At 44.2% G+C, this 24,284-nt stretch overlaps 1 protein-coding gene across 1 annotated transcript in view; it reads right to left on the bottom strand.

Annotated features, from left to right (window-relative positions):
* The window catches only part of LRP8 (LDL receptor related protein 8), a 169,763-nt gene that overhangs the window by 16,635 nt on the left and 128,844 nt on the right, over nt 1-24,284 (bottom strand). The window contains exons 4-7 of the mRNA XM_084210968.1: nt 21,654-21,782; nt 6,895-7,257; nt 597-719; nt 134-256 (exon numbers count right to left, since the gene is read on the bottom strand). Coding sequence (XP_084067094.1) covers nt 134-256; nt 597-719; nt 6,895-7,257; nt 21,654-21,782 — 738 coding nt within the window. The remainder of the gene's footprint in view (nt 1-133; nt 257-596; nt 720-6,894; nt 7,258-21,653; nt 21,783-24,284) is intronic.

Raw genomic sequence — 24,284 nt, 5'->3', positions numbered from 1 at the left:
GGCAAGGAAAGAGGAGCAGAGTGAGAAATAGCATTAGCAGCTACATGTGGTTACACTCAAAGCTGTGAGCAGCAGATGGAGAAGAGGGGAAGCAGTTACAACAGGAGCAACACGTAGAAGGCAAGTACTGTACCACATTCTTTCAGAGGCTCGTCAGACCAGTCCCTGCAGTCTCTATGTGAATCGCACACTTTGCCTCCGTCAATGCACTCTCCACTCTTACACTGAAACTTGCTGGGACTTTCACATGCTGACTCTGTCATGTTGGGCAAGAGAGGAAAGCATCTAAGTTAGATGAGGCTCGTGACAACAAACAGGCTGACATAAAGCTCAGGAGGGCATCATTAGCAGAAATGGGATGGGATTAAGCAAATGAACATTGAGTCTAAGCATCATGCAAAGAACTTTTCAAGTCATGCAGTCTGCCTGGTCAGCACAATCATCTCTCCCAAGCAATCCCACTGCAGAAATGGCTTAAAACTGTACAGGAAGCAGCTTGGCATGGCCCAGAGGAGCAGCACAGGCCTCTTCCCTTTCCAGAGGCCACCAGCCCTGGCAGATTTATCCCACGGAGTACAAGGAGCTCCTGTACCCACCTTGGACACAGCCAGCCTCGTCACTGTTGTCAGGACAGTCGTGCACCTTGTCACACTGCTTTGCTCCATGGATGCAGGTCCCATCACCACACTGAAATTCATCGGGCTGGCAGGTCACCAGAGCTTTAAGACAACACATTCAAGCATCAGCCACACAAAACTCAGTCATTTGTGTGGTACCCATCAGCGATGTCCCTCTGACACTGCTGGGGTTGCGTCCTCCATCAGCAAATGTCAGAGTATTGGCTGTTCCCACCAAGGCAACAGAGGCAGCAGCTGCCTCAGCCACTGTTCTCCTGTGCCCTTCTGCTGTCCCAGATCACTCTCTACATCCTTAGGGAAACAACAGCAAAGCCCATATGAGGACACCCAGGCAAAACGGACCCAGTGCTGGCAGTGAAGTTTCTCAGGTGACACAGAACAAAGCAAGCAGGCAGCAAAACTCCCAGCAGTGGACAGCTCTGGGGCTGCAGTCTGTGTGAGGCCAGGCTGCTCTCCAGCTGGGAGTATACAGTGACTCTGGGTAGGCAAAGGCACCTACTCCTCAGCTCTCCTTCCTTCAGAAAAATTACATTTCAGATACATTTCAAAACATGTTTGGGCTAAGGCCCAGGCAAGAGACCTGCAGTGACTCTGCCAAAGCAGTGTGGTCACAGCAGGGATGAAGGCAGCAATGAGACACAATCATCAGGTTAACAAATATCCATGAGCCAACAGCCCACTGGAAGGCAGAAGAGCTCCACTGCACTGCGATGTTTCATGGGGTTTCCAGCCCTAAACACCTCCACAATATCAGCCCAGTTTTCATGCCTGAAATTATTTGTCCAGGTCAGATTATAACGAACTCAAACTGGATCTGATAAACTGCAAAGCTGGGGGAAAATATAAACCAGACTCCTGCACAGACCATGCTAAAAGGAGTCATATATCCCTTCCCAAATTACCATGAATGAGAGACCTCCCTAGCTGGGACCAGCTCTGTGCTGACACAGGGTTCAGGCAGCCTGGCAAAACAGGCTCCTCATTCCTGGACATGTTTAGCAGCTTCCTTCTGAGGGGCCCATTGGATGTGTTCTTAAAATCCTATTAAGGCAGCACACCCTGGAGAGTTCCTGATTCCAGCCTTTCCATCACATGATTGTGTCCTGGTGTGGGCTGACAGAAAATCACTGCTTCTGAGCACTGGGGGGAGGCCAGCACTGGTGTTACTACATGGGAGGTGAGAGCTCTCTGCAGACTGCCCTTGACAATTTGACAAACTGGTTCTAATATAAAAATGAGTAATTTCAGATAACCCAGGAAGAGCTGCAGACATGAAGTGAGCCAGCAGCAATATCATAAAGTATCAGTTGCACAAAGACTCCAGATTATTGGTGATTGCATCCTGCAGGGTGCAGGATCCAGGTTCACGACTGCTTCACTGGACTAGTTCTAGTCCATCTTCAGCCAGCAAAAGGCACCAGAGACAGGAAAAGCCACAACTGCAGGGCTGGAGGGGGAAAGGAGAAACCCTGTCATTAGAAATACACAGTATTCACAAGAGGAATGTTTGGAAATAGCGCTGCTCCTTGGAGAGGAAAGCCATATGCACTATATTCATAAAAAGCTGCAAAGTGAGAAAAAAATCCCAAGCAATGAGCACAGTTATGGGACCAGCTGTGCTGCCACGTTTCAGCTAATAAACCCAGGCACAGGAATGGGAAACCTCAGTGGGACATCTGGGACAGCAGCTCCAAACTAAGCACATGGGATCTGCTGCTCTACCAAATGCAGAAAAATGAAGGAGGGAAGGAAATAATGCTGTGTTCTGGGAGAGTCACAGACCACAGGTCTGGAAGTGACACCAAGAACTCCTGCAGGGAGGCAGAGTCACTTCTGCTTAAACTGTTCCTGGCACGTACAGCCACCTGCCTGGGGAAGCCCTGACCATGGAGAAAGCACCCTCCTCCACAGGAAACCCTGACTTCTACCAAGCTAAACCTTGGCCACTGCAAGGCTTTTCAGTTGTCTCACTGAAAATTCCTTTCCCACAATTATTTCTTGTCTTCACCCCTAACTTGAAAACCAGTTTGCTTCACCTTTTCTCTAGCAACTTCTCTGTGTGGAGGTAGGAAGGATGGTCCTCTATTTCTGACTATAATATTAGTGTATTTATACACAAAATACCCCCTCACAAAAGGGTAACATGTAATTAAAGCCAATGGGGTTTTGTCTTTTCTGGAGCAGAAACAGGTCTCCAGTTCATCAAGTAAATCTGTGTGACAACAGCTCCAGATTTGGAAGACAGCTGCTATAAAACCTGTAATTGTCTTCCACTGTAATCTTCGAAGCTCTTCTAAAAAGCAGTTATAGCTAAATGCTAAGAACAAAAAGGTTTCTATTCCTAAAATGAATTAAAATTAAGGAGAATTTTGTATGAATTGCAAAGACAATGTTGCAGAAGCACCACAAGACTGAGAGAAAAATGACAGCACAATTCTTAGCTCAGTTGCTACAGAGACTGCAAAACACAGATGTGGGGCTGTACTCCACTGCACAAAGCTTTGCTTCAAGAAGAGACAGAAGTTTGGAGACCAGGCTGGGTTTCCTGGCTCAGTTCTCACTCCACCAGAGCTGTGGAAGTTCAGACCTTTGAGGAGCAGCCCCTGAGCCTCTTCACAGACATCTAAAAAGGCAGATAAAATAATGGCTCTTACTGATTACAAAGGCACTAAAATGCATGTATGGCATTTCTAATTTTTGCTGCATTTTTGAGGAGAATTCCATGTTATCCTGAAGCTGAGGCACTAACTCATCTCAGCCCCACTGGCAGAGCTGACAGCAGGTTCCCATTAAGGCCATTCCCAAGGAAAAGCAATAACCCAAGAAGAGGGAAAAGCTGTGCTGTTTATTTGCACAAGATATTCAGAAAACTGCTGTGCCTAATTTAGAAGGTTTAAAACAGTGAAATCTCAGTAGCTTTACAGCCATCTCCTCAGCAAATCAAATATAAAACTAATTACCAAAGCCCTGCTAAATTAACAGGCCTCCTCAAAGAGACACACTTCCCATTTACAAATCCTGGGCACAAAGCTGCATCGCTCAGATTCAGCAGCTCTATTTCAGAAACCTGAGCCTCAGTTTCTTCTGGTTTCTGTTTTTTTTTCCTTCCTCCCCAAAAAAGAAAATCCCAACATTTGCAAAATGCATCAATCCCACTTTATAGATGGGGAGACAGAGGCAGGAAAGTGTGAGGTCAGGTCTCAAGGGGTCTGTTTTCTTGCTGTCAGTTGTAAGCATTATTTATTCTCCCTCCTCCATGCCCTAATGCAAGTTGCAAAGGACATTTTAAAATATAACCATTCCAGATTTGGAGACTAATAAATCTAACCTAATGTTCATTTTATAAATATACATATATACATATTTGAATATATATGCTATGGAAAAAACCCCAGCCACCCAATGTTCTCACACAGCTTTCCTGAAATTACTCATTCCTTCCCATTTATTTGCTGTCTCGCTGCCAAAACCTGTTCACCAATTGTCACCCTTCATTTCTACTCTACTCATTTACCAATCCAAAATGTTTATAACAAATGATGGTTGATGGCCTCATGACTTTTTTTTTTAAAGCATTAGTTCCCATCTCTCTGTTGATACTGCACAAACCCCATATGATCCCTATTTGCAAGAGAAGATGTAGTGGTGGGATCTGCAGTTTTAATAAATTCCAGCCAAGGGGCCCATGTGCCATCCCCGTTGCTAAGGGGACAGAGCTGTGTCACACACCTGTAACTCTCTGCATGTCCCATGATTCTGATCTCAAACAGAGAATTTCTGCAGAGGAAAATAATCAGAAAGTTCCCTCAACTCTTCAGTCCAACAGATGAACAGTGACACTGAGTTTCCAGAGCTCCCAAATGTCCCTTACTGCAGGCAGGTGCACCCCAGCAACAGCTGCATTTAGGATGGGGAAGCCACATGAATTTTGGCTCTGACCCAGCCAACACATCAGCTACACAAGCACTCAGTGCTGCAAGGCCTCTCTTGGTTGCTGCCTCAGAGAATCCCATCCATGCAGTGCAAATGGCTGTGGGCTCACTCACTGCTGTAGCACCGGGCTGCCACCAGAACCAGGCACTGTGTGCAGAGGTAGCTAAAAGAATGGGGCTTGGAATCCCTCTGTTTCCCAATCCACAGGACTGAAGGCAGACTCACATCCTTGTTTTTCCCAGGTAGACAAACTGCACATTGTGTTGGACTGAGACTTTCTGGAAATCTCCACTACTCAGAATTCTCTCAAGTCACTTCTGCCACATTTCCCCCTTTCTCCACTGGTTGTCAGCACCGTGCTGTGCTGCAGCGGTGTCCAGCTGTGTCCTGGGAGCTGCCTCTGCAAGTGCTGCTGGCTGAGGCTCTGCAGCTCAGGGAGGCTGTGGAGCTGTGCTCCTCACTGCTCAGCAGTTTGACATGGCTGGACATGGCTGGTGCCTGTCACACCAAGGAAAGAAGCTGGGGAACAAGGGGCCCTCTGCCTCAGGAAGGTACATGGGCACAGTCCCACTCCTCTCACCCAGCACAATGTCAAAATAAATGGGGCCTGTAAAAGACTTAAAACATTTCAGGATTGAAATTTAAGAGGCATTTAATCAGAAAGCACCACCAGTGAGCTGCTCCTCTCTTCCTCCACTTGGCAATAGAAGGGAGCTCACCTTTTGCTCTCCTGAGCTGTCCAAACTCAGCCATCCTCCAGGTTGCTGTCACCGCAGGGATTGCATCCCATGGGACAGGGATCAGCTCTGCTGGAGTCCCCTGTACCAGACACCAGTCCTTCACCTTTGTTTGTGACATGGCCCTTGCCACTGCCTCCTGATTTGGAGGGGACACAGGGACAGGACTGTCCACGGGAGGGCTCAGGATGAAAACAGGCACCAAACCAACCAGCCAGCAGTGCCCATCTCCAGCAGCTGTGCTTCTGCATGGCCTTCCTGAAACAGAGCCAGGAACCAACTTTGTCTCCTGACTCCACGGTCCCCGTGGTCCTTCAGATCCTGGCAGTACTGCCTGGGTACCTGCTGCCCAAGACCTCTGTGAGCAACTTCAGCACCTTCTTGGAGATGAAGGAAAAGACAGCCTACCTAATCCACCCCTCCTTGGGAGGGGCCAACAGCCTTGTACCCAGCAGCCAAAGCTGCTCTCTTCCTAACAAAACGTTTTTGACTTCTCCTATTCAGCTCTTGCCTCTCTTAAAAGAGTCCTTGGCAATTTTAAAGGCACAGCGGCTCCAGGGCAACCTGTGGCTCATGCCTCTGCTCTCCTGCAGTGCAAACAGTGGTGTTAGAACTCACCACACCCTTCTCTTGTTAAAGAAGCCACTGACTTTACACCTGCTTCTCTGCCTGGAGGAAAGCCTGATCCCCAGCTCCTTGAAGGGCTCTCCCACACTGCTGCTCAGCAGCCTGGTCTTGGTGTTGCCATGGGTATGAAGAGATGGTGCTGGCAAAAGTGATACATTTTCTTAGATACCTTGCAAAAATCCCTGGTTTGCAGCTGGTTGCTGCCTTCCTCCCTAGAGGTGGCCCAATGTCAGAGCTGCTAAATATAAACAGCTATGTAAATATTTAATTTCAATCTTGTCATTATGAATATTCTAGCAAAACACTTTGCTCTTGTTTTCTTCTCCCTCCCTCCTCAGGTAAGTGACCAGCTTGAACAGTTTAGTGTCTAAAAATGGATGAAACATTCAAAATACCACACATACCAACACCAGCTTGTTACATGCATAAAGCCAGCTGAAAAGAAATCCATTATTTATTAGCTCTCTGCCTTTATCAAGCTAAGCTCAAAATGCATTTCAAACTGGATTCTTCAGAGGTACTTCTCTTGACTGCCTTGTTCAGTATACTCCAACTTCAGAGGCAGAAAATGAATTATTTTTTTTCTGCTGATCATATATTCCCTTTAGCATAGCAGCTTCTAACCTCCAGGCTCTGACCCCACCAAGCAGCCTGAGGGCTTTGAACATTTTCCCCATTTTTCACTCCTTGTCTTTCTAGTGAAACAGAACTCTTCTGAGGCACGGTACCAACCAACAGCTCTTAGACCTCCTCTCTGGATTCTCAAGGAAAAAGCACAAAAGGAGTGTGGAATATACCTGACCCTGCTGGGCTGGGCACCCAGCCACGTCATGTGGGACACAAGCGCTCCTTGTGTGGCACAGCTGCTGCTCAGACATCAAAGCCTTGCCTTCAAACACAGCCCTGGGCAGCCTCCTGGCCCTTCCCCCCAGCCCAGAGAGCCCCCTGCAGACACTCACGGCAGTCCTGCTCGTCAGACTTGTCCTTGCAGTCCTCGTCCCCGTCACACTTCCAGTTGAGGTGGATGCATTCGCCGTTCCCGCACTGGAACTCGTGGGCCGCGCACGTGTTGAGGGCCTTGGTGTCGTAGCCGCACTTCTCCATGGACTCGTCCGACTGATCCTCGCAGTCGGGCTGGTTGTCGCACACCCACAGCTCCGGGATGCACACGCTGTTGTTGCACTGGAACTCGTTGGGGTTGCAGGTCAGAGGGGAGCACTTCCTTTCGTCGCTGCCATCCCCGCAGTCGTTGTCACCGTCACACACGAAGATGATGGAGATGCACGACTTGTTACTGCACTGGAACTCGTTGGGAGAACAGGCTTGGGAATAAAAACAAACAGGTGAGCTGGGAGGGCTCCAAGCCAGCCCTCACCACTGGCCCAGCTTTAGCACCTTAGGGATGTCTGAGGGCACAGACACAAAGGCACTACCAGGGCTGTCCTACCCCAAATATTTCTCCCAGTGGTTATCCCGTGGCAAGGAGCTGGTGAGGCCACAGCGCTCCTCAGCTGTGCCTCAGGATGCATCCTCTAGGGACCAGGCAGCTCTGGAGAGGGAGGGGCAGCAGGACTGTGGGAACTGTGGATGGGAGAAGATGGGGGCAGCGCTGTCCTGGCACTGAGGAGCAGCCAGGGGAGTCCCGGGCGGGAGCAGTGGCACAGAATGGGAACGGGAAGGTTGCAGGGAGAGGCTGGGGCAGTGCTGGCAGCGCCGGGGCTCTGCTTGGCTCCACGCTGACATTACCAGCTTCCTGACTTTCATAAGCACAGAATCAGGTTTCAGGATTTCACAGTATGCCTGGTTTTGGACATATTAAGTGGGATGTGTAGGGTAAATATTTAGTGAGTCGAGCATCAATTTAGCTGCAATCTGCCAGTAAGGCCCTTTACAACACGCTGAATGCCTTCCCTGGAAATCACAACTCAACATTAACATACAAATGAGGCGCTTGTCAGATAGAAGCTGAGTGGAGCACTCTCGTCTGCAAGCCTAATGGACAGCTGAACCAGAGATGCCTGCTCAAATTAAACTTTCAGGTACTCCAACAAAGTGCAGTTCGAAGTCGCTTTATTCCATCAAGGCATAGGGGAACCAAAACCAAGTACTTTGAGGTAGTTACTTACAAAAGAATTCTTCTTCTGCAGTTTCAGCCCTCTACAGGGAAGTATGGCTTTGATAAATTACAATAAATATAAATGCATATAAATTGTAATAAGCTTTTTTTATTTTTAACATTGTACTTGGGAATTTTTTTGTCTTCAGAAGCAGAACTGCTTACTGCCATATCTGCAAAGCCCTTACACCAGACCACACAGTTTAGATGGTACCAATCTCTGCAATGGCAATTGCACCTGGAAAGCAGCAGAATCCCTCTAAAAGACCTGTCATATCCCAGATTTCAGCCAGTGACAGGAACCCAGTGGGATTCTACTGCAATATTATGTCTGATTTATACCTGGGAATAAAGCTGTATTTATCCAGCATTTAAGACCATGTCCACTTGTACAGATACCTAATTACATTCTGTCTGGCAAACTCGCTGGGCTCTGCCTGATAACCTAAGCAGCCTCTCATTTTACATCAAAACGTGAAAACAAACACACACAAATATATATATATATATATATATATACACACACACACCTCTCCCCTCCTGCCCTGTGCTCTGTCCCATTTAGCCCCAGGTTTTCCAGATGTTAGAGCACAGCAATCCACTTAATTAGAAGAGAAAGAGGATTGCCTTCCTTGCTGCAATGCTGCCATGCACTGGCCAGGACCCAGGCTCTCTCCAGCAGGGAGAAACATTAAAGAAAATCTCAGCTGCTCCACTTGACACCAATCATGGAATGCAGCAGAGCAAGGCACCAAAGGAGCTGCTTGGCTCCTCCTGCACTTGGTAGAGGATTTTAGATGCTGAGATGCCCTCAACAGGCACCTGTCCCTTGGAACAGCCACAGTTTCTCCTCTCCAAAGAGAAGGAACTAATACTAGGAGGTGAATCCTTCTCATAAGGACGTGAAGCACAGTCTGGTGGAAAAGCATCTAAAAACCTTCCTCTTTTTAATGGCAAACTTGAGATCGTTAAAATGCTCGAAATATGACCCAAGTTCTGCTCTTTATCTCCATTCAGCAGATTTCTCTATCCTCACCCCATGACTGGAAATCATCTATTAGCCCTACTGATGAATACACAGCTATATAACTTAACACTGTCTTCAGAGGAGCCATTACACAGAACTGCATATGAAACATTCCTCCAGAAAGTGGAAATTCAAGGTAACAGTTAGAATCTTACCAATCCATTTTAAAATGGTAGTGGGAGAACAGGAATATTTCTATGGCTATGTACAGCTTCTGTAACAGATGAAGGCTGAGAAGAAGAAATTGCTTTTCTGGCATTATTTTGATGAATCTCAGAAACAGATCAGAGAGCAAAATCTTGCATAGTTCTTTGATCCTTAATGTTTGGGCAAGATTGTAATGATTTGCACATTCCAAATGTGCATAAATTTCCTTTCCACCCACTGTAATGAGCCCCTCTTTTTCCCCTCGTTGTTTCCTGGTCCCACCTCCACCCCTCCTCCTGTTTGTACATGTTTCCCTTCAGAAATGTGCTGCATTGGCAAATTAGCGACTGATAAACATAGGAGTGGGATACAGACAATGGAAGTTTGCACAAAAGCTCCTCCTTTGCACCCAGAAATCCCAGTACAAATATAAAATGACTGATAATCACAGCTAGGAAGCAGAAGTAGTTCAGCTTTTGTAACCTCTCATGAGGACTTTCTCAGTGAAGCCTAAGAATTGCCAGCTAGAAAATTGCATGGTCATGATTATTTTATTTCTTTTTAAAAATTAAGTTCAGTGTGATGCCTGCACCAGAGAGTACAAGCTCTCTCTCCACGGCTGTTGGTAACTCCCCTCTCAGGATCAAGCAGTTCCTTCAGGGTCATGCCTGCCCCCAGCAGAGAGCTCCATCCACCCCACCATGCCCTGCTGCTGCCGAGGCAGGGCAGATAGCATCCCAAGAGCCCTGACCCTTCCCTCATCCTCCCTGGCAGCTGAGCTCCTCAGGGCACAGCAGGGTCAGGCTGAGGCTGCCAGCAGAGCCGTGCCCGGGCAGAGGCACTGCCTGGCACCAAGAGCCCATAAACAAAGCCCACAATTATCTTAGGCAGCACCTGGAGAGATGGGCATGGGGCAGGAAAGCCGCAGGGACAGTTCACTTCACATCCCCTTCCATAAATCTGTCAGGGTACCTCGCAGGCCCATCACTACAGTGCTTCATTGCCTCCAGAGCATTTCAGTAGAAAATGTGCCAGCAGTAATTAAATGATCACTGGGGTATTTTTTGACTTGAGCAATTTGTTTGCATTCTCCAAATTTGCTGTCTATCCTATTGTAGGCTGATTCACTTAAGACCAAGGAATCAAATAATAATTTGCTTTCTTTAGCACAGAAGAAATTAATAAATGTTGTACTCTAAGGTGCAAAACCTACTTCAAACATGAGTGATCCCAATAGAAATCTTGGAAATGTTTGTAAAGATGTGTTTAACCAACAGTCTTCAAAGCATAACTATAACAGCAGTTTGCTGTAGAGCACTGTAATGTTAAAAGGTTCTTCACAGTTTCAGGAAGTAAAATATCGCACATAAATGATTATGTAGAGGTGATTTTGCCTATAGACAAAATATACCAGAGGTATTCTGCATTAATTTTTGCCCTGTGCTATGTGCCAATCTGTAGAGCACAACTGTCACAGATTTTGCCTCGCAGCCTGCAGCTGCACTCTTGTCACTTCTCTTGAGGAGAGTAGAGCAGAAGCAGCCCTGGGATAGAGGAAGTAAAAAATAATAAAATAACAGAAGATCAGAGAGATTGCAGTTGTGGAGTTGGTGTTTCAGTACTGGCTGGTTCTCTTTTGCCCAGAGCCAGGATTTAGCCAGAGGCTTTAGTGAGAGTCTGGTGCAGCAGGGACACTCTTAGCTCAGGCATGGCACCAAAAAATTCAGATAATTCTGCCACATGCTTTTTAAGTGCTTTTAGAAAAAAGCAGAATGCTCTCAATATGTAGAATTCTCTAAAAATACCAAGTGCTCATTAAAAAATTGTCATTGCAAAATATATATATTTGTACATAACATTTCTACAATGGACAACTCTACCAAGCATGGATCCTCAAATCCAGATAAAATTGAAAAAATGAAATAACTGGTATGTCCATCATTACCAAGAGCTGGGAATTATGTACAATGGACTGTAACTGCTGTCATTACTAATCTCTAATTAAAGATTTTATATAGCTTTTCAGTAAGACTCAGGTATTTAATTTATCTCTCCTCCAAAAGAGCCATTTCTACTTGAAATTACATGAATGGCTTAAATAATGATAATTATTTGGTAAAATTTGTGCTAAAGTGGATAGCAGCAATTATCCACTGATGCTGAAGACAAGATAAGATGAATTATTACACTGTATTTTTCTGACACTGTCCCCAAAGCAACTTTAAAAATGTGTCTGAAAACTTATGCTTGTTTAAATCTGATAATGGATCTTCCAAAGCAGGCAAAGGATGATTTGTGCATACCAACATTTGCATCAGGGAGGGAGAGATCTGCTGCTCATTCATGGCTGCTTCAACACTGGCAGGGGAGGCTGCTGGACTTGAGAAACTCTCCCAAGCTCTGAGATTTAAGGACTTGAATTCTTCAGGGCTGAGGGGTGGAATTCCTGAGCTCCATCTGCCCAGGTTTTGTGTCCCAAGTGCAAGCCCAGCTCCCCCAGCCCACAGGAACCAACCTCTGAGCTGGGCCACGGATAAGGAGGTCACAGAGTGCAGACAAGGTAGATTATGTTGGAACTCCCAGTTACCAGCACTGTCAGCATGTTAGTTTTGCTTAACTAGTATTTATTTTCAGGTTTAATTCTGTCTAAATTATTTATTTTGCCTGCAGCCAATTGCTTACCAAATACCTGAATATTTCATACAGATCTTCTGTCAAATGCCAGTCTTTAAAGCACGGATTCGTGCCTGGAAGGACAAGTTTCCCATGGAAAGCTGCCCTCCAGGAAGGACAGCAAAAGAGATGGAGGTAAATGAAGATGACCTTGAAGCTCATTGCTCTGAAAAAATGACAGGCCTCCCATGGAGGGAATAATGCAGCGGAATTGCAGCCTCACTCCCACCAGTGGTTGTTGCCATGGTGATTGATACCAAAAAGCCCATCTAGATGGAGGCTGCAGCAGGAATAGTAATTCCTGATATTGTTCAAGTCACTAATGGAGCTAAGGAGCCATCTCACGCACTCCTGCAAATTAATATTTGCATGTGCTGGCTGCCTTTGTCACACGCTGCCCTCAAACACAAATCAGTCATTTTCCCATTCTCTGCAGCAGTATTTGCATAGTATTAGTTAATTATAACCCAGCAACCAGATGCCAAAGCCCCTGCTGACAAATAATAGTTGGTTCAAAAATGTATTCGGTGATTTAGAATGTATTTCCTGAGATACATATATTCATTCCAAGTGGTTTAATTATCTGGAAATAGAATTAATTATGACCCCCAATTTACAGAGGGGAGCAGTTTATATACAAAGGCATGCACACTCTGTCTTTAATTTTATGTATATGCAATAAGATTGCAACTCCTACCTGCGGTCTCCTCAATTTTCCTTCAAACCAGGAAAGGGTTAGGAAGTTTATCAGATGTTCTTCTGGCTAAATGACTGAAAATTACCTCAAAATAAGAACAAGTGAATCCAGTGTAGAGGGTTTAAGGGTAAAATAAAGCAGCTTGAAAGACAAAAATGGATGGCCAGAATACCAAAGGTTAATACTGTCCTGCTTTTGTGACCATCCAAGACACCCCACGGGGATCTCATGAGGATAAAGACATTATTATTACTCTTTTATACTCTGACTGGAATATAATCAGCTGAATCAGATTGGAGATGTTCGGTACTAGCCAAAATTTAACTGGAAAACAAATGTGCTGTGAAGTGTCTAGTGAATTTCTTTCCTGACTTTGAAAATTGGAGCCGGTACAGGACAAGCTCACGCCTATTCCCTTAGACATGACTTGCTTATTAAAATGGCAATTTTACAAATTATACCAATTTGGCAAATCCCTCAGAAACATCTGATAACAGCCATTAAACTAACATCTGCTCTAATATCATCACACAAAATTCTGTATTTCTGAGGAATATATGAAGGTTCAGTAAGCAGAACAGGGCATTCCTGAGCACACAAATCCCACGTTACAGCACACACAGACTTCTTGGATTCAGCAGGAATCCCTGTGGTTATGAATTTTCTGCACAGAATTTCTATGCACGGCCTTTTCTGCACAACCATTATTTAATTTTGCTATTGTGCAGTTTAAATCACAGACACTTTGCCAGGAAAAGCCAGTCCATGGATGTCACCTTCCACCCACTGGGCAGATACCCACTCCCTGCTCATTTGCTGACACAGAGACACGACCTGCCTGTTTTCTTTATGTTCAGCTCAGGAGAGACTTCATCAGAATCCTAAAAGCTACACTCCAATCACCTTGGCAAATGACAGCACAATTGGGTTTATTCTTAGGAAATGGGGGAAAGGCAAGGAACCCCAGCCCATGGCTCCACAGCCATGTCACTGACCTGCCACTCTTTCTTTACCCTTACTCATTCCTAAGCACAGGGACAGTTCCAGTTTAACCAGTGGGAAAGCTGAGCCATTTCCCCAGAATCAGTCAAGTCATTTAAAAATTGCTGCCATAACTAAGCAGGAAGTCCTGGAAGTTGCTGACTCACAGGTTTGAAGTCACCTGAGCAATGAGGGACAAAGCAGAGCTCACACTGCAAACAGTGAGGTCAGTGCCCCATACAATTTTCATTTCCACTAATTTACTTTGCTTGATGGGAACTGTCTGTAAGAGCAGATATTGCTTATTGCAGTGTGCTTCACTGTTAAACATCCACTGCATTTGGAACATGCACTATTAACTCTTCTGGAGCACAGACAAAGCAGGCAAGGCTGAGAGCTTTGCTTCTCAACTCCCCAGTTTACCCAACCACGTCACACAGTGATCCAAAGTGAGCTTGAATGTAGGTTCAATAACAATTAAAAGGTGCTTTTGAAATAAAATGGTTTGCAAGACAACTGATCTGAAGGGAGAAGTACCTGAAAACAGAAGCACAAGAGGATGCAACAAGGCAATTGGCAGAATTTGGTGTAGCCCCATTCAAGGTTATGAATATAAGCACATCCTATAATGACCAAGTCCATAAACACAAGACCCCTGTGGTGATTTTGGGAGGGGGAGAGACTGACAGACTGCTCAGGAAACAACCAGCCCCTGACTGTTTTCAGTTATGTGATAATTAGGGGGCACAGCTATTATGTGATGTAGGCAATGTACCTATGTACCCACAATTCCAGCAAAGAGTGGCAATCATTTCTCAAAAAACAGGATTAGATTTTCTACTCAAATGGAAAATTTAATCACTGAGTGACACTCACTGCAATTAAACCTGTAAGGGTCGTGTGCTGACTGAGCTCACATTAACAGCAATGAGATTTCCATGGCTGTAGGATTTGCCTTGCAGTTTCTATGATTTGGGAATAGAAAGCAGCAATTTCTTGGATTTGGGCTGAGATGAAGACTCACATGCTCAACATGAGCAATTATTTTAAAGTTATTGGAACAAAGAAGGGTAATGAAGTGGTGTTTATTGTGAACTAAACCTTTCTCATTACATTTTATCTAATGAAAAGCAAAGTTAATCCAACCCTTATATCATCCTCTACGAAAAGAATATTTCAGCCACTAAGATTAGACTTCCAGATTAGTTTTATCTGTTAATATGACTCATAAACCAACTTTTTTTTTTCCCTCTTGCATCAAACATGACATGGTCCTCTCCTGCGTAGGACTGTGCTGAGTTCAGGCTACTGATTTTGATTTAGCCTTCAGATCATATGCTCAGGAAGCAGAACTGTTAATTAGTGTAACACATATGTACTGGTGGCCACTGCAGGATGCAACTCCTACCCACATATCTGCCATCATAGCATCATCATTGGCAAGATTTCCCTGAATAAAACTAAACAGATTCTTGCTTTTTGGATGAATAGGCTCAAAATTATAGCTGCATTCTTACAAAGAAAGCACTTCAGGGACATGAAATACAATTGTATCTGGCAATAAGAGATGTAATTCCTCAACTGTTTCAACTCTAGGAGCTCTTACTGTTGAAAGACAGACTACCCAAAAGATAAACATAATTACAGGTCCATTCTTGCTCTTCTGCCAGTATGATGTGAGACTGGAAAGAAGAATCAGAGCCAATGTCTCCAGCTAAAGTGCAGAAAGAGCACCAGGACAAAGCCTGTGTGGGTGTGCACAGGTATCCTTCAGTCCAGCATTATTAAGCTTTAGTTTTAATTACCCACACATCTTTGTATAAAAGCAGCTGCTTCACAGCCCTCTTCCAGGCCCTGTGACCAATGATCCTTTGGGGTGTGAAGGATGTGTCTGTGTGGGGGTGTGAGTGTGCTTGCGCTGTTCTTTGCATCCCCCTTTTCCCCTCCAGCTCCTTCAGAGCAACGCTGCAGAAGTACCACTGCTGCATTGTCTTGTTTTCAGATTGTGTTTTCATCCACTCTGCTTTAGAGAATGAATTATTCATGGCACACTGATAGGGACAATTTCTCTGTGAGGAGGATCAGCACAGGGCCACCCCCAAAGCCCCACTCGGTGCTGGAAGCTCCATCTGCAGATGTGCCACACCTCTTTATAAACCTCAGCTCAAGAGCCAGCAGCAGGGAAGGCAGAGCCATTGTGCCCTCCTCCTCTGCAGGTAGAGCCCTGGCACAGCTTGGGCCATGGCTTTAGGGTTTAATTCTGGATTTACACCATGACCGTCTTGCCTCTAACCTAAGTTCGCACACTGTTTAATTCTGTTTAATTACAATGAGCATCCAATACATTAAAAATGCAGCTACCTTCACTTTTCCTGTCAGCATGCAATTAAAAGTAACTCCCAATCTCTCTTCCTTCTTGCCATTTTGTTCTGAAGGAACTCAGGACAAATATGATTATAGGCTGAGATTTTCCTAAATAACAATGGGGATTTTTTCTGCAAATTACTCCTGCTTTTGAAGGAGCTCTAATACTTTAAGCAGTGATAAAGTGGCAGCTGTACATGTTTAATTTCTGAGAACCATGGCATAATGCACAAGCATTAATCCCTCCAGCTGTCCAGTAATTAAACATCATGTAAAGCCCAGAGGATATCATTGCTGTGCTACCTTATCTTATTTATGAAGGACTTGCATTTGTTAAATCAAGCAATTCTTTTTTTCCTTCTTGGAAATAATTGTAAATTCTTCCACCATGGCAAGTGCACTGAAGCTACAGCTACCCTCTATACAATGCCAGGAATTTCAGAACAGTCATGTTACTTTTCATACATACTAAAATGATGAATAATGATAGTAGATAAATATTTCTTTTACAGGCAAAACTGTGATGTTATGGGCTTTAACCCTGTAAAAATTGGTGGGTTTCTCAGGGAGAATGCATGGCAAAATCTGATCCTTTGGGTTTGATGTCCCTATGAGCTGACTGAGGGACAGCACATAATGAATGTTATTTCATTAACAGGCAGTGAACAGAACTAACTTTGGCAAAAGCACACATTAATCAAACTGCAATGAAAGATAAAATCAGTGCTACATTATCACCAAGTTAGAAGGTCTCAGTAGGATCAGTGGAGATCTGGAATGGACTGGATCAGTGTGGTCAAATCCCAGCAGGGAGCGCTGGAAGTGTGACTCACAAAATACAGGTACCTTCTACTGCACAAAAAAGAAAAGAATGCTGGGACAACATGATGCTCTTTATAGTTACAGGACAACAATAATAATAGATGATAAAAAAATTTAACTGTCAATAGAAAGGTCACTTCATGTGAGCACAGGTGCAGGAGCAGAGTGGGGGAAGGTGACTTTAAATCAGCTTTGCAATTTCCCCCCTTCAGCTGGTTCATCACCAGGTGGATCTGCTGGAGGGATGAAGAGCTTTAGCCTGCTTTAAATTCTGCCTTCAGCCACTGGTTCTCAGCTGACCTGAGGGCTGCAACCAGGGCACTGGCAAGAGCTGAGTAAGTTTTCTGCACTTGGACCTTCCAAGAAAAGGACCCCTCACTTGGATGGGCAGCTGCCTTTTTGGAGAGTAACACATGAGCCTGGAGCTGTGCCAGGAGAAGTGGGAAGTTCACCCCCTGAGGATCCTGTAAATGATGTATTTACATGGGAAAGCCTGTGAGCTGCCATGGCAAGGACACATGGTTCCAGCTGAGCACCCCTGTGCTTACTGTGGTTTCCCTTAAGAATTTAAAAAACCTTTATCCACTCTGTTCACTTTTAGTCTGGCACATCATCATATGATAAGGCTGAAAGTCTGGGACTAATTCTGAGTACATGGTCAGCAATGAAAAGCCTGAAGACCAGGCTCAAAGGAAGATGCTTTGGATGACAAGGTTGTCACTGGCATGAGGCTCCTGCAGGAATTCCTGGCTCTCACCTCAGCCAGCTGCACAAGGCTAGCGTGAGTGTGTCCACTGCCTGCAAAAGTTCCCCATGATCACTGTCTCTGTGCTACAGTTTAGGAGGATAAGCCATGGATTAACAGCTTATTCTGCCAACAATATATCAATGAATTCATCATTTCACTGCATCTGACTGTTGGGAAAGGAGAAACTGGTGCACTTCCAACTCCTCATCTGCAAGACACAATTTCCATACTGAGTGCAAGCAGTGGTTCAGGTGAGAACCAGTGACACAGCCAGGAGAGATGGGGCCAGAGCCTTGTTCTCTGTGAGCATCCCAGAGTCCTCTCAGAAGGGACCTGTGTGCACTAAAGGGCTTCAGTGCTGTTTCAGCTGGTACAGGATGGCAGCTCCTCTTCCAAAGCCACTCTCAAGTGCTCTCTGCATTCCTGAGCAGCTGACAAAACACTGCTTACTGTCTCCCTCAGCAGAGATTTAACAAGTTCTGCAGTAGTTAGCCAAGTCCAGATGGACCCTGAGCTGTGTTGCTTTAATTACAGCCTCTCCTATTTAATTTCTCTTTTAGTCTCCCTAAACTCAGTCCTAAGATTCTCCAATCCATTGTGACAAAGGTTGGGTGCACTGGGAGCAGAAAACCTTCACCAGGGAAATAAGGAGGCTGCCAGCACCTCCAAGCCAGCAAATTCAAGGCTACTGACCCTGACCTGTGACTACAATACACCTGATATTGTGAAGACTCAAATTACTTCTGCTTCAAAAACTGAAAAAATAAGATTTTTTTTAATGTAGTCTTATTTTTAAAAGGCAGCTATTTGCATTTTCAAAAATTGTTTGTGCACTGGAAGTCAGTAGTGTTCTTAAAGCCTTTCTGTTGGAAGTCAATTATTTAGGCAGACAGGCACTTAACTACCTATGTGCAAGGATTAATACCTGCAACTACAACCCCTGGTGCAACTACAGCCACAAATCTGGATCCCTGATCACTGGTGCTTTATCCATTGCAGGTGAAAGAATTTCAGTTTCCATTGCTTCCTTGACAAGTTCTTCCACAGGGTGAAAATCACAGCATTGTCTCCTCATTGAGATTCTCTACTTTTGTCCCCAGGTCTCTGAACAGCTGCTTTGTCCCCCCAGTGTCTGCACTGGATACATTTCACATGGATTCAAAAAGCAATGATATCATTCTGAGAGGAAAAATCCAGCAAGAATTACAAGGTTCAGAGCAGTAGTTGGAAAGGAAACTGCTGGAGGAGGAAGAACCATAACACACCCACACTGTTCCTACAGTTTTGGATGATTGTACACCATTTTCTTTACTTTCTGTCCTCTCCTGCAGGAGATCCTCCCTAAACTTGGGCTGTGGACATTCTGACACAGGGACAGGTTCTTGCACAGCCTCAGCACAACCAAGCTCTGCTCCTGGATACCAGCAAAATCTTGTTACTGGTACAAACTACAAATGCAGAAATGCAGGCATAAATAATGTTCATAAACTCCATATTAAATCCTCTTGAAGAATTATAAATCCAAGAGCCAGTTATTCCTATCAAAAAGCAAGAGTATACACAGTTAGAATATTTTTCAAGTGTCACATGAGGTTGCAGTAGTAGCTTTATTAACATGGATTTAGAAAGAGCTTAGGGGTTTTTCTTCTGGATGCCCTCACTCACACCATCTTCAAGTCATCATCCACTTGTTCATTGCACATGCAGGCTCTCACCACAGAAATTATTCTGAGTACAAATAAATCCCTTCCAAACATTTATCCAGCAAGATGTGTTATTTATAGACAAGCTGGTCAGCCCTGTGAGGAGTGCAGCCTCTGTGACAGGGTGCTGTGCTCCAAGGGGCTGCTGGTGACAGGCAGTGCTGAAGCTTCTTATAAAAATGAGAATAAAAACCTGAGTGCAGAGATTCAATTAACAAAACAAAGAGAAGAAGGGGTCTGAAGTGGTCAGGATACTGTGTGCTGCTGAGATAAGAGGAAACAGAGAAAGGAGGATTCTAACCAGAGAAGAAATGGGAATGTTAACAGAGTATCAGTGGATAGGCTTAGTGAGGTTTATCAGATTTGGATAAGGGAGAGGATAGCTATCAATCCTCCACAAGCTCCCTGTTGAAACAGCTCACACAATTGTTCTCATCCATGAGGAAAAGACCTTCATTTGACAGGCAGCCTCCCTGAAAGTGCTGCCACACAGCCATTCAGCAGTGCCTCCTGTTTCCCTCTCAAAGCGAGTTTTGACCTCTGAAAGATGCTGAGTTGAGATCTCAGGACTGAAAGGTTTTGATGTTTGCACCCACCAAGGATGCTCCAGGTTTACCTGTCAATGCCTCTTCCCTGTTCTCATGCCCATCCTACAGCCAGACTCAGCAGAGATTTCCAGTGTGTGGGGACAATGCTCAGTCATTAAAAACTGGTTGAAAGCCACTAATTCATTTCTCACCAATTACCCAGCAAGCATCAAAATGTGGTAATTTGTCCTTGGATTCAAATTTATTTAAGGTTTTTAAGAACCTGCACATGCACAAAAACTGGAACTATGAGTAGAGATGCTGAAACATCCAGAGCAGAAACACTCAGCTATTTCCAAATCCATTAATAGCATCATTATGCTGAAATTATGTGGCATTCAGAACATATTTACATGCATTTTGGGGGTTACCTAAGGCTTTGAAAAAAAAAGTTCAAAGCAATTTCAAGTAGATTTTTATTATAACTAAAAGACTGTGTGAGACCATTCCCACTGGTGTGAGCAGCAGCATTAAATCAGGGGAGGCAGCCACCAGTGTAAAAATTGTTCTAATTTCACAAACTCATATCAGGAAAATAGCAGTTACAATTATATTCTGAATTTGTCTCTAATTCAAGCCTCCCATTCAAAGAAAAAAATGTACACACTAAAGAGAAAACACTTTAGAGTTTCACATGAAAAACCAATAAAAGGAAAAAGAAAAAAAAAGGACTAAGAAAAAATACTTCTACAAAGAGAGCTAAATAGTGGAACAAGTTGCTCACAAAGTAAAAGCTTTGATAATATCTTGTTTGCTAAAGCTGACTGCAAAGAAATAAATTTGTCCACAGCACTCCACTCAGAGCCACAAAATGTTAATGTAAAACATATTTCCTTATACAGCTTCAAAGGAAAGACATACTGTGAATTATGAACTGGGCAGGAATTAGAGCCCAAAATCCAGTTTTCAAATTAAGAAACTTCAATTTGTGCTTGAATGTAACCATTCAACTCTTCCATCAGTAACCTGGAAGTAAAAGTAACAATCCTGATACCACATGCAATACCAGAAATACTGAGGGATGGGTGAATACACAGAAAGCTTCTTAAAAGCCTGGGATCATTTGCACACAAAGAATTTAATAAGAACAGTATTAGAAATCAGAAAGGTGATTTTACTTCTGCACAGATTGGCAAGACTGATTCTCCCTAAATTCTGGTGGTCCGTGTAAAAAGAAAGTTGGAAAACCGACTGGAATACCAAAGGGAGCCACAAAAATGAGTCAAGCATTCATTCAAAAGAAAATATTTGACATCAAGAAGCATAAAGAACCAATATATTTGGTCTACCAAAAAGGCAGCCTGAGAAATAGTTTGACCACACAGCGCAGGAGTTTTCACAGACTGCAAACGCTGTTAAAGAGCTCTTTCATTCAGCACAGAAAGGCCTAATAAAAGGCAACGGCCACTTAGGGACTGAATTTAAAACAGTTATGGGTACAGAGTACATCATTCTCCCTCTGTCCAGTGAAACCAACAAGCCATCAATGTCCAGGCCTATCTATTCTACCCCAGCAGGAGCCACCCTGAGTCTGTCCCCACTCTGCACAGGACACAGCAGGAACCTGCTGAGCTACCACAGAGGAAGGTTTGAACCTTATTTAAGTCCTTTCCATTTCACCTGGGTGTTAAACCTAATAGTAATACTTAATTCTTCATAGAGTTCATGCATTCTCCAGCCAGCCCCAACTGGAGAATCCTTCTTTCCTCCCTGGTTCTAGAAGTCACCACTTAGCACTGCAAAGCAGAGTAAGTTTGCTGGCAGGAAAAGCCATCCCTTTCCATGCCATTTGTAACAGTCACTCCAGGACGTTTACAGTCCTAAATGGAGATGTTGCATCTGCATTAACTCACCAGGAGTGCAACCAGCCTCATCAATTCCACTTTCACAATCCTTCTGCCCATCACATCTCCAGGACAATGGGATGCACTTGTTGCTTAAGTCTCCACAGCTAATTTTTTCAGATGGACACACTTGTTTGGCTGGAAGAAAAAAAAACAAAGAAATAAACAGAAGTTAAACATATTTCTAAACATTTCTAACATTTTTTATGCTGTTACTTTGACTTTGAATGGCTCAATCCTGAGACATATTGGAATGAAATCCCAAGTCAACCTGCTGCCTCCTCAACCAGGCCCTTCCTGTCCCTCTCAGCCAAAACAAACTGAGAAAGTTGTTCCAACAGACCAACAGGGATTCCAGCTGGGAACTTGGGGCTGGTGGTTACAGGGAGGGATGCTCAGTGCAGCACCAGGCTCTGCCTCCCTGCCCAACACACTGAGCTGGAGCTGCACAGTAGCTCTGCACAAACCACCTCCAGCTAAGCCAGGAAAAAGCAATTCCCTCATTTTAGTACAATGGTGTATGTCTAGGTTTGACAAGGCAATTTCTAAACATAATGATCTGGGCAGATTGTGGTCAAAAAAGCTGAGGAAAAAGCAGCAAGGACAAGCAGGAACTTGCAGGTGTTTAACAAATGGAGCTGTAACTGCGTAAATTGAGGCAACCGTGATGTCAGACATAGGAGGACCTGCAGAAGCAAAACCCCAGTACAGGCAAGAAGACAACTATGAGAAAGAATCTGCCAGATTTATCTGGAACCAAGTAAGCTGTGAAGCTCATTCTCTCATAACTAGTTTGCATTGCAAAAATTCCTTTTTTTTTCTTCATACTAGTGTAAAGAGTAACAGATCTACATTTATTGTGACAAGGCTGCTGAAATGCAAAATGTTCCACAATTTAAACAATTGTTTAGCATTCTGGAATCATCATCCAGTTTGGCAGGATTTGCTTATTAAACAGACCGATTTCTCTCTTCAAAAAATTACGTGTATTCAACTATTTCTTCCACTGGTATTAATGATAATAATGCTGCATATGGCTGCAGGTCTACTGAGCAGGTGGGAACCCAGATTCTAAATTAAAACTTTCACATTACCCTGCCCTGGTAAAGGTATTTACACAAAGTCAATCAGCTTCCCAAGTGCTGAGAGGATGAAAATTATACCTCCCCTTCCACCTACACAAGGAGGCTGTGAAAGGGCATCCTACAGCCCCAAAGCATCAATCAGCCACTTGGAGAGCAGTGCCATTTAATCCCTGCATTTCTGTCTTAGCGCCTTCAAGTGTTAGCAGAAGCAGTTTTGAGAAGCTGTGGGCAACCAATACATCAAGAAAAATTAGGTCCTGCCACAGACAGACAGTTAATAACAGATGTAATGGAGTTTTATAACCCTGAGGCATGACAGCATTTCTGTTGAAATTTGCTTGCTGCATACCTAAATAACATTTATCAATGTTGCATGATTACAGGGGGGAGGAAAAAACGGATCCTTACTTAGGCTTTGGGATTATTTTTCCAGCAAATTAGTAATAAAAAACATTGGAAATGCTCCCCAACAAGACCCCACTATGATCAGTGTATTTGCCAACTCAGGCCAGGTCCTGTGTCCCCTCTAATCTGCAGATTTTGTACTGCCCAACTACACTGAGGTTTGGATTGCCCTGGCAGACTGGGAAAACTGGGATACCAAAATATCACGGAGACACATTTGTTAATCAGATTATTGGTCCACATCCCCCAAAAAGTGTTCTAGTTCTTCTTGCTCTGGGAATGGTGATGGAAAGGAGAATTTGTTTTGATGCCAAGTAGTACCAGGTCTTCCATCCTCACTGTAAATCTCCACTGAGAACCAAGTGGGTCAAGACAGGTAAGAACATGTTCCACACACCTGATTTTGAAGAAGGTAAAATATAATCATAAAATGGTTTCATCACACAGTGGGATCATTAACCAGCAAAATGGTTATTTACTGGTCACAGTTTAAAGTATGGGAATTGCTTTTGCTTGGCTGCTGTGGGCAGATGCTTAATAGTTTTGGGAAGCTGAAAGGTTTGGAAAGGTATGAACAGAAGGCTCCTATTTATGGAAAGCAACCTCTGTATTAGTCATCTCCCTGACAGAATAATTACAGACATTTAAAATATGTAAATCAAAGCTTGAACTTTGAGGGATGCAGCAAAAGAAGATGCTGTTGGTCATAGTTCATCAAATCTCTGTGTTCCAGTGGTTTCTGCACCCAAGCAATCGTTGTGTGGAAGCCAATGACTTGTAAGCACTGGCAGCTAACAGAGAGGGGATCTTGCACAAAACTCAAAACAAACTTTTGGTGGAAACACACCTGCATTTCCAGCAAGTTGGGTGTTTTCCTCCCCTCTCCCCCTGGAGGCTGCAGATGCAAGTGGAGTTGTCCATGTTGTTGTCCACACTATTAAAGAGGCTTTCAGCAACTGCAGTCCAGACTTAACATTTCTGTTTCTGTGCACGGCTTACACAAACCCAGGCCTCTTGGGCTGACGTGACCAAAATGTTTTACTTCCTCCTTCCCTCTTTGTGCAGGCAGAAAGGAAAGGGTTAGTGCTGTATGTGATGGTGAGTGCTCTTACCCTGGATGCATTCTGGACCAATACAAGTTATAGCAAGA

The sequence above is a fragment of the Fringilla coelebs genome (genome assembly GCF_963513975.1).
Source record: "Fringilla coelebs genome assembly, chromosome: 9".
NCBI lineage: Eukaryota > Metazoa > Chordata > Aves > Passeriformes > Fringillidae > Fringilla > Fringilla coelebs.
Note: the sequence above shows the minus strand (reverse complement) of the source record. Positions and strands in the feature narration are given on the sequence as shown.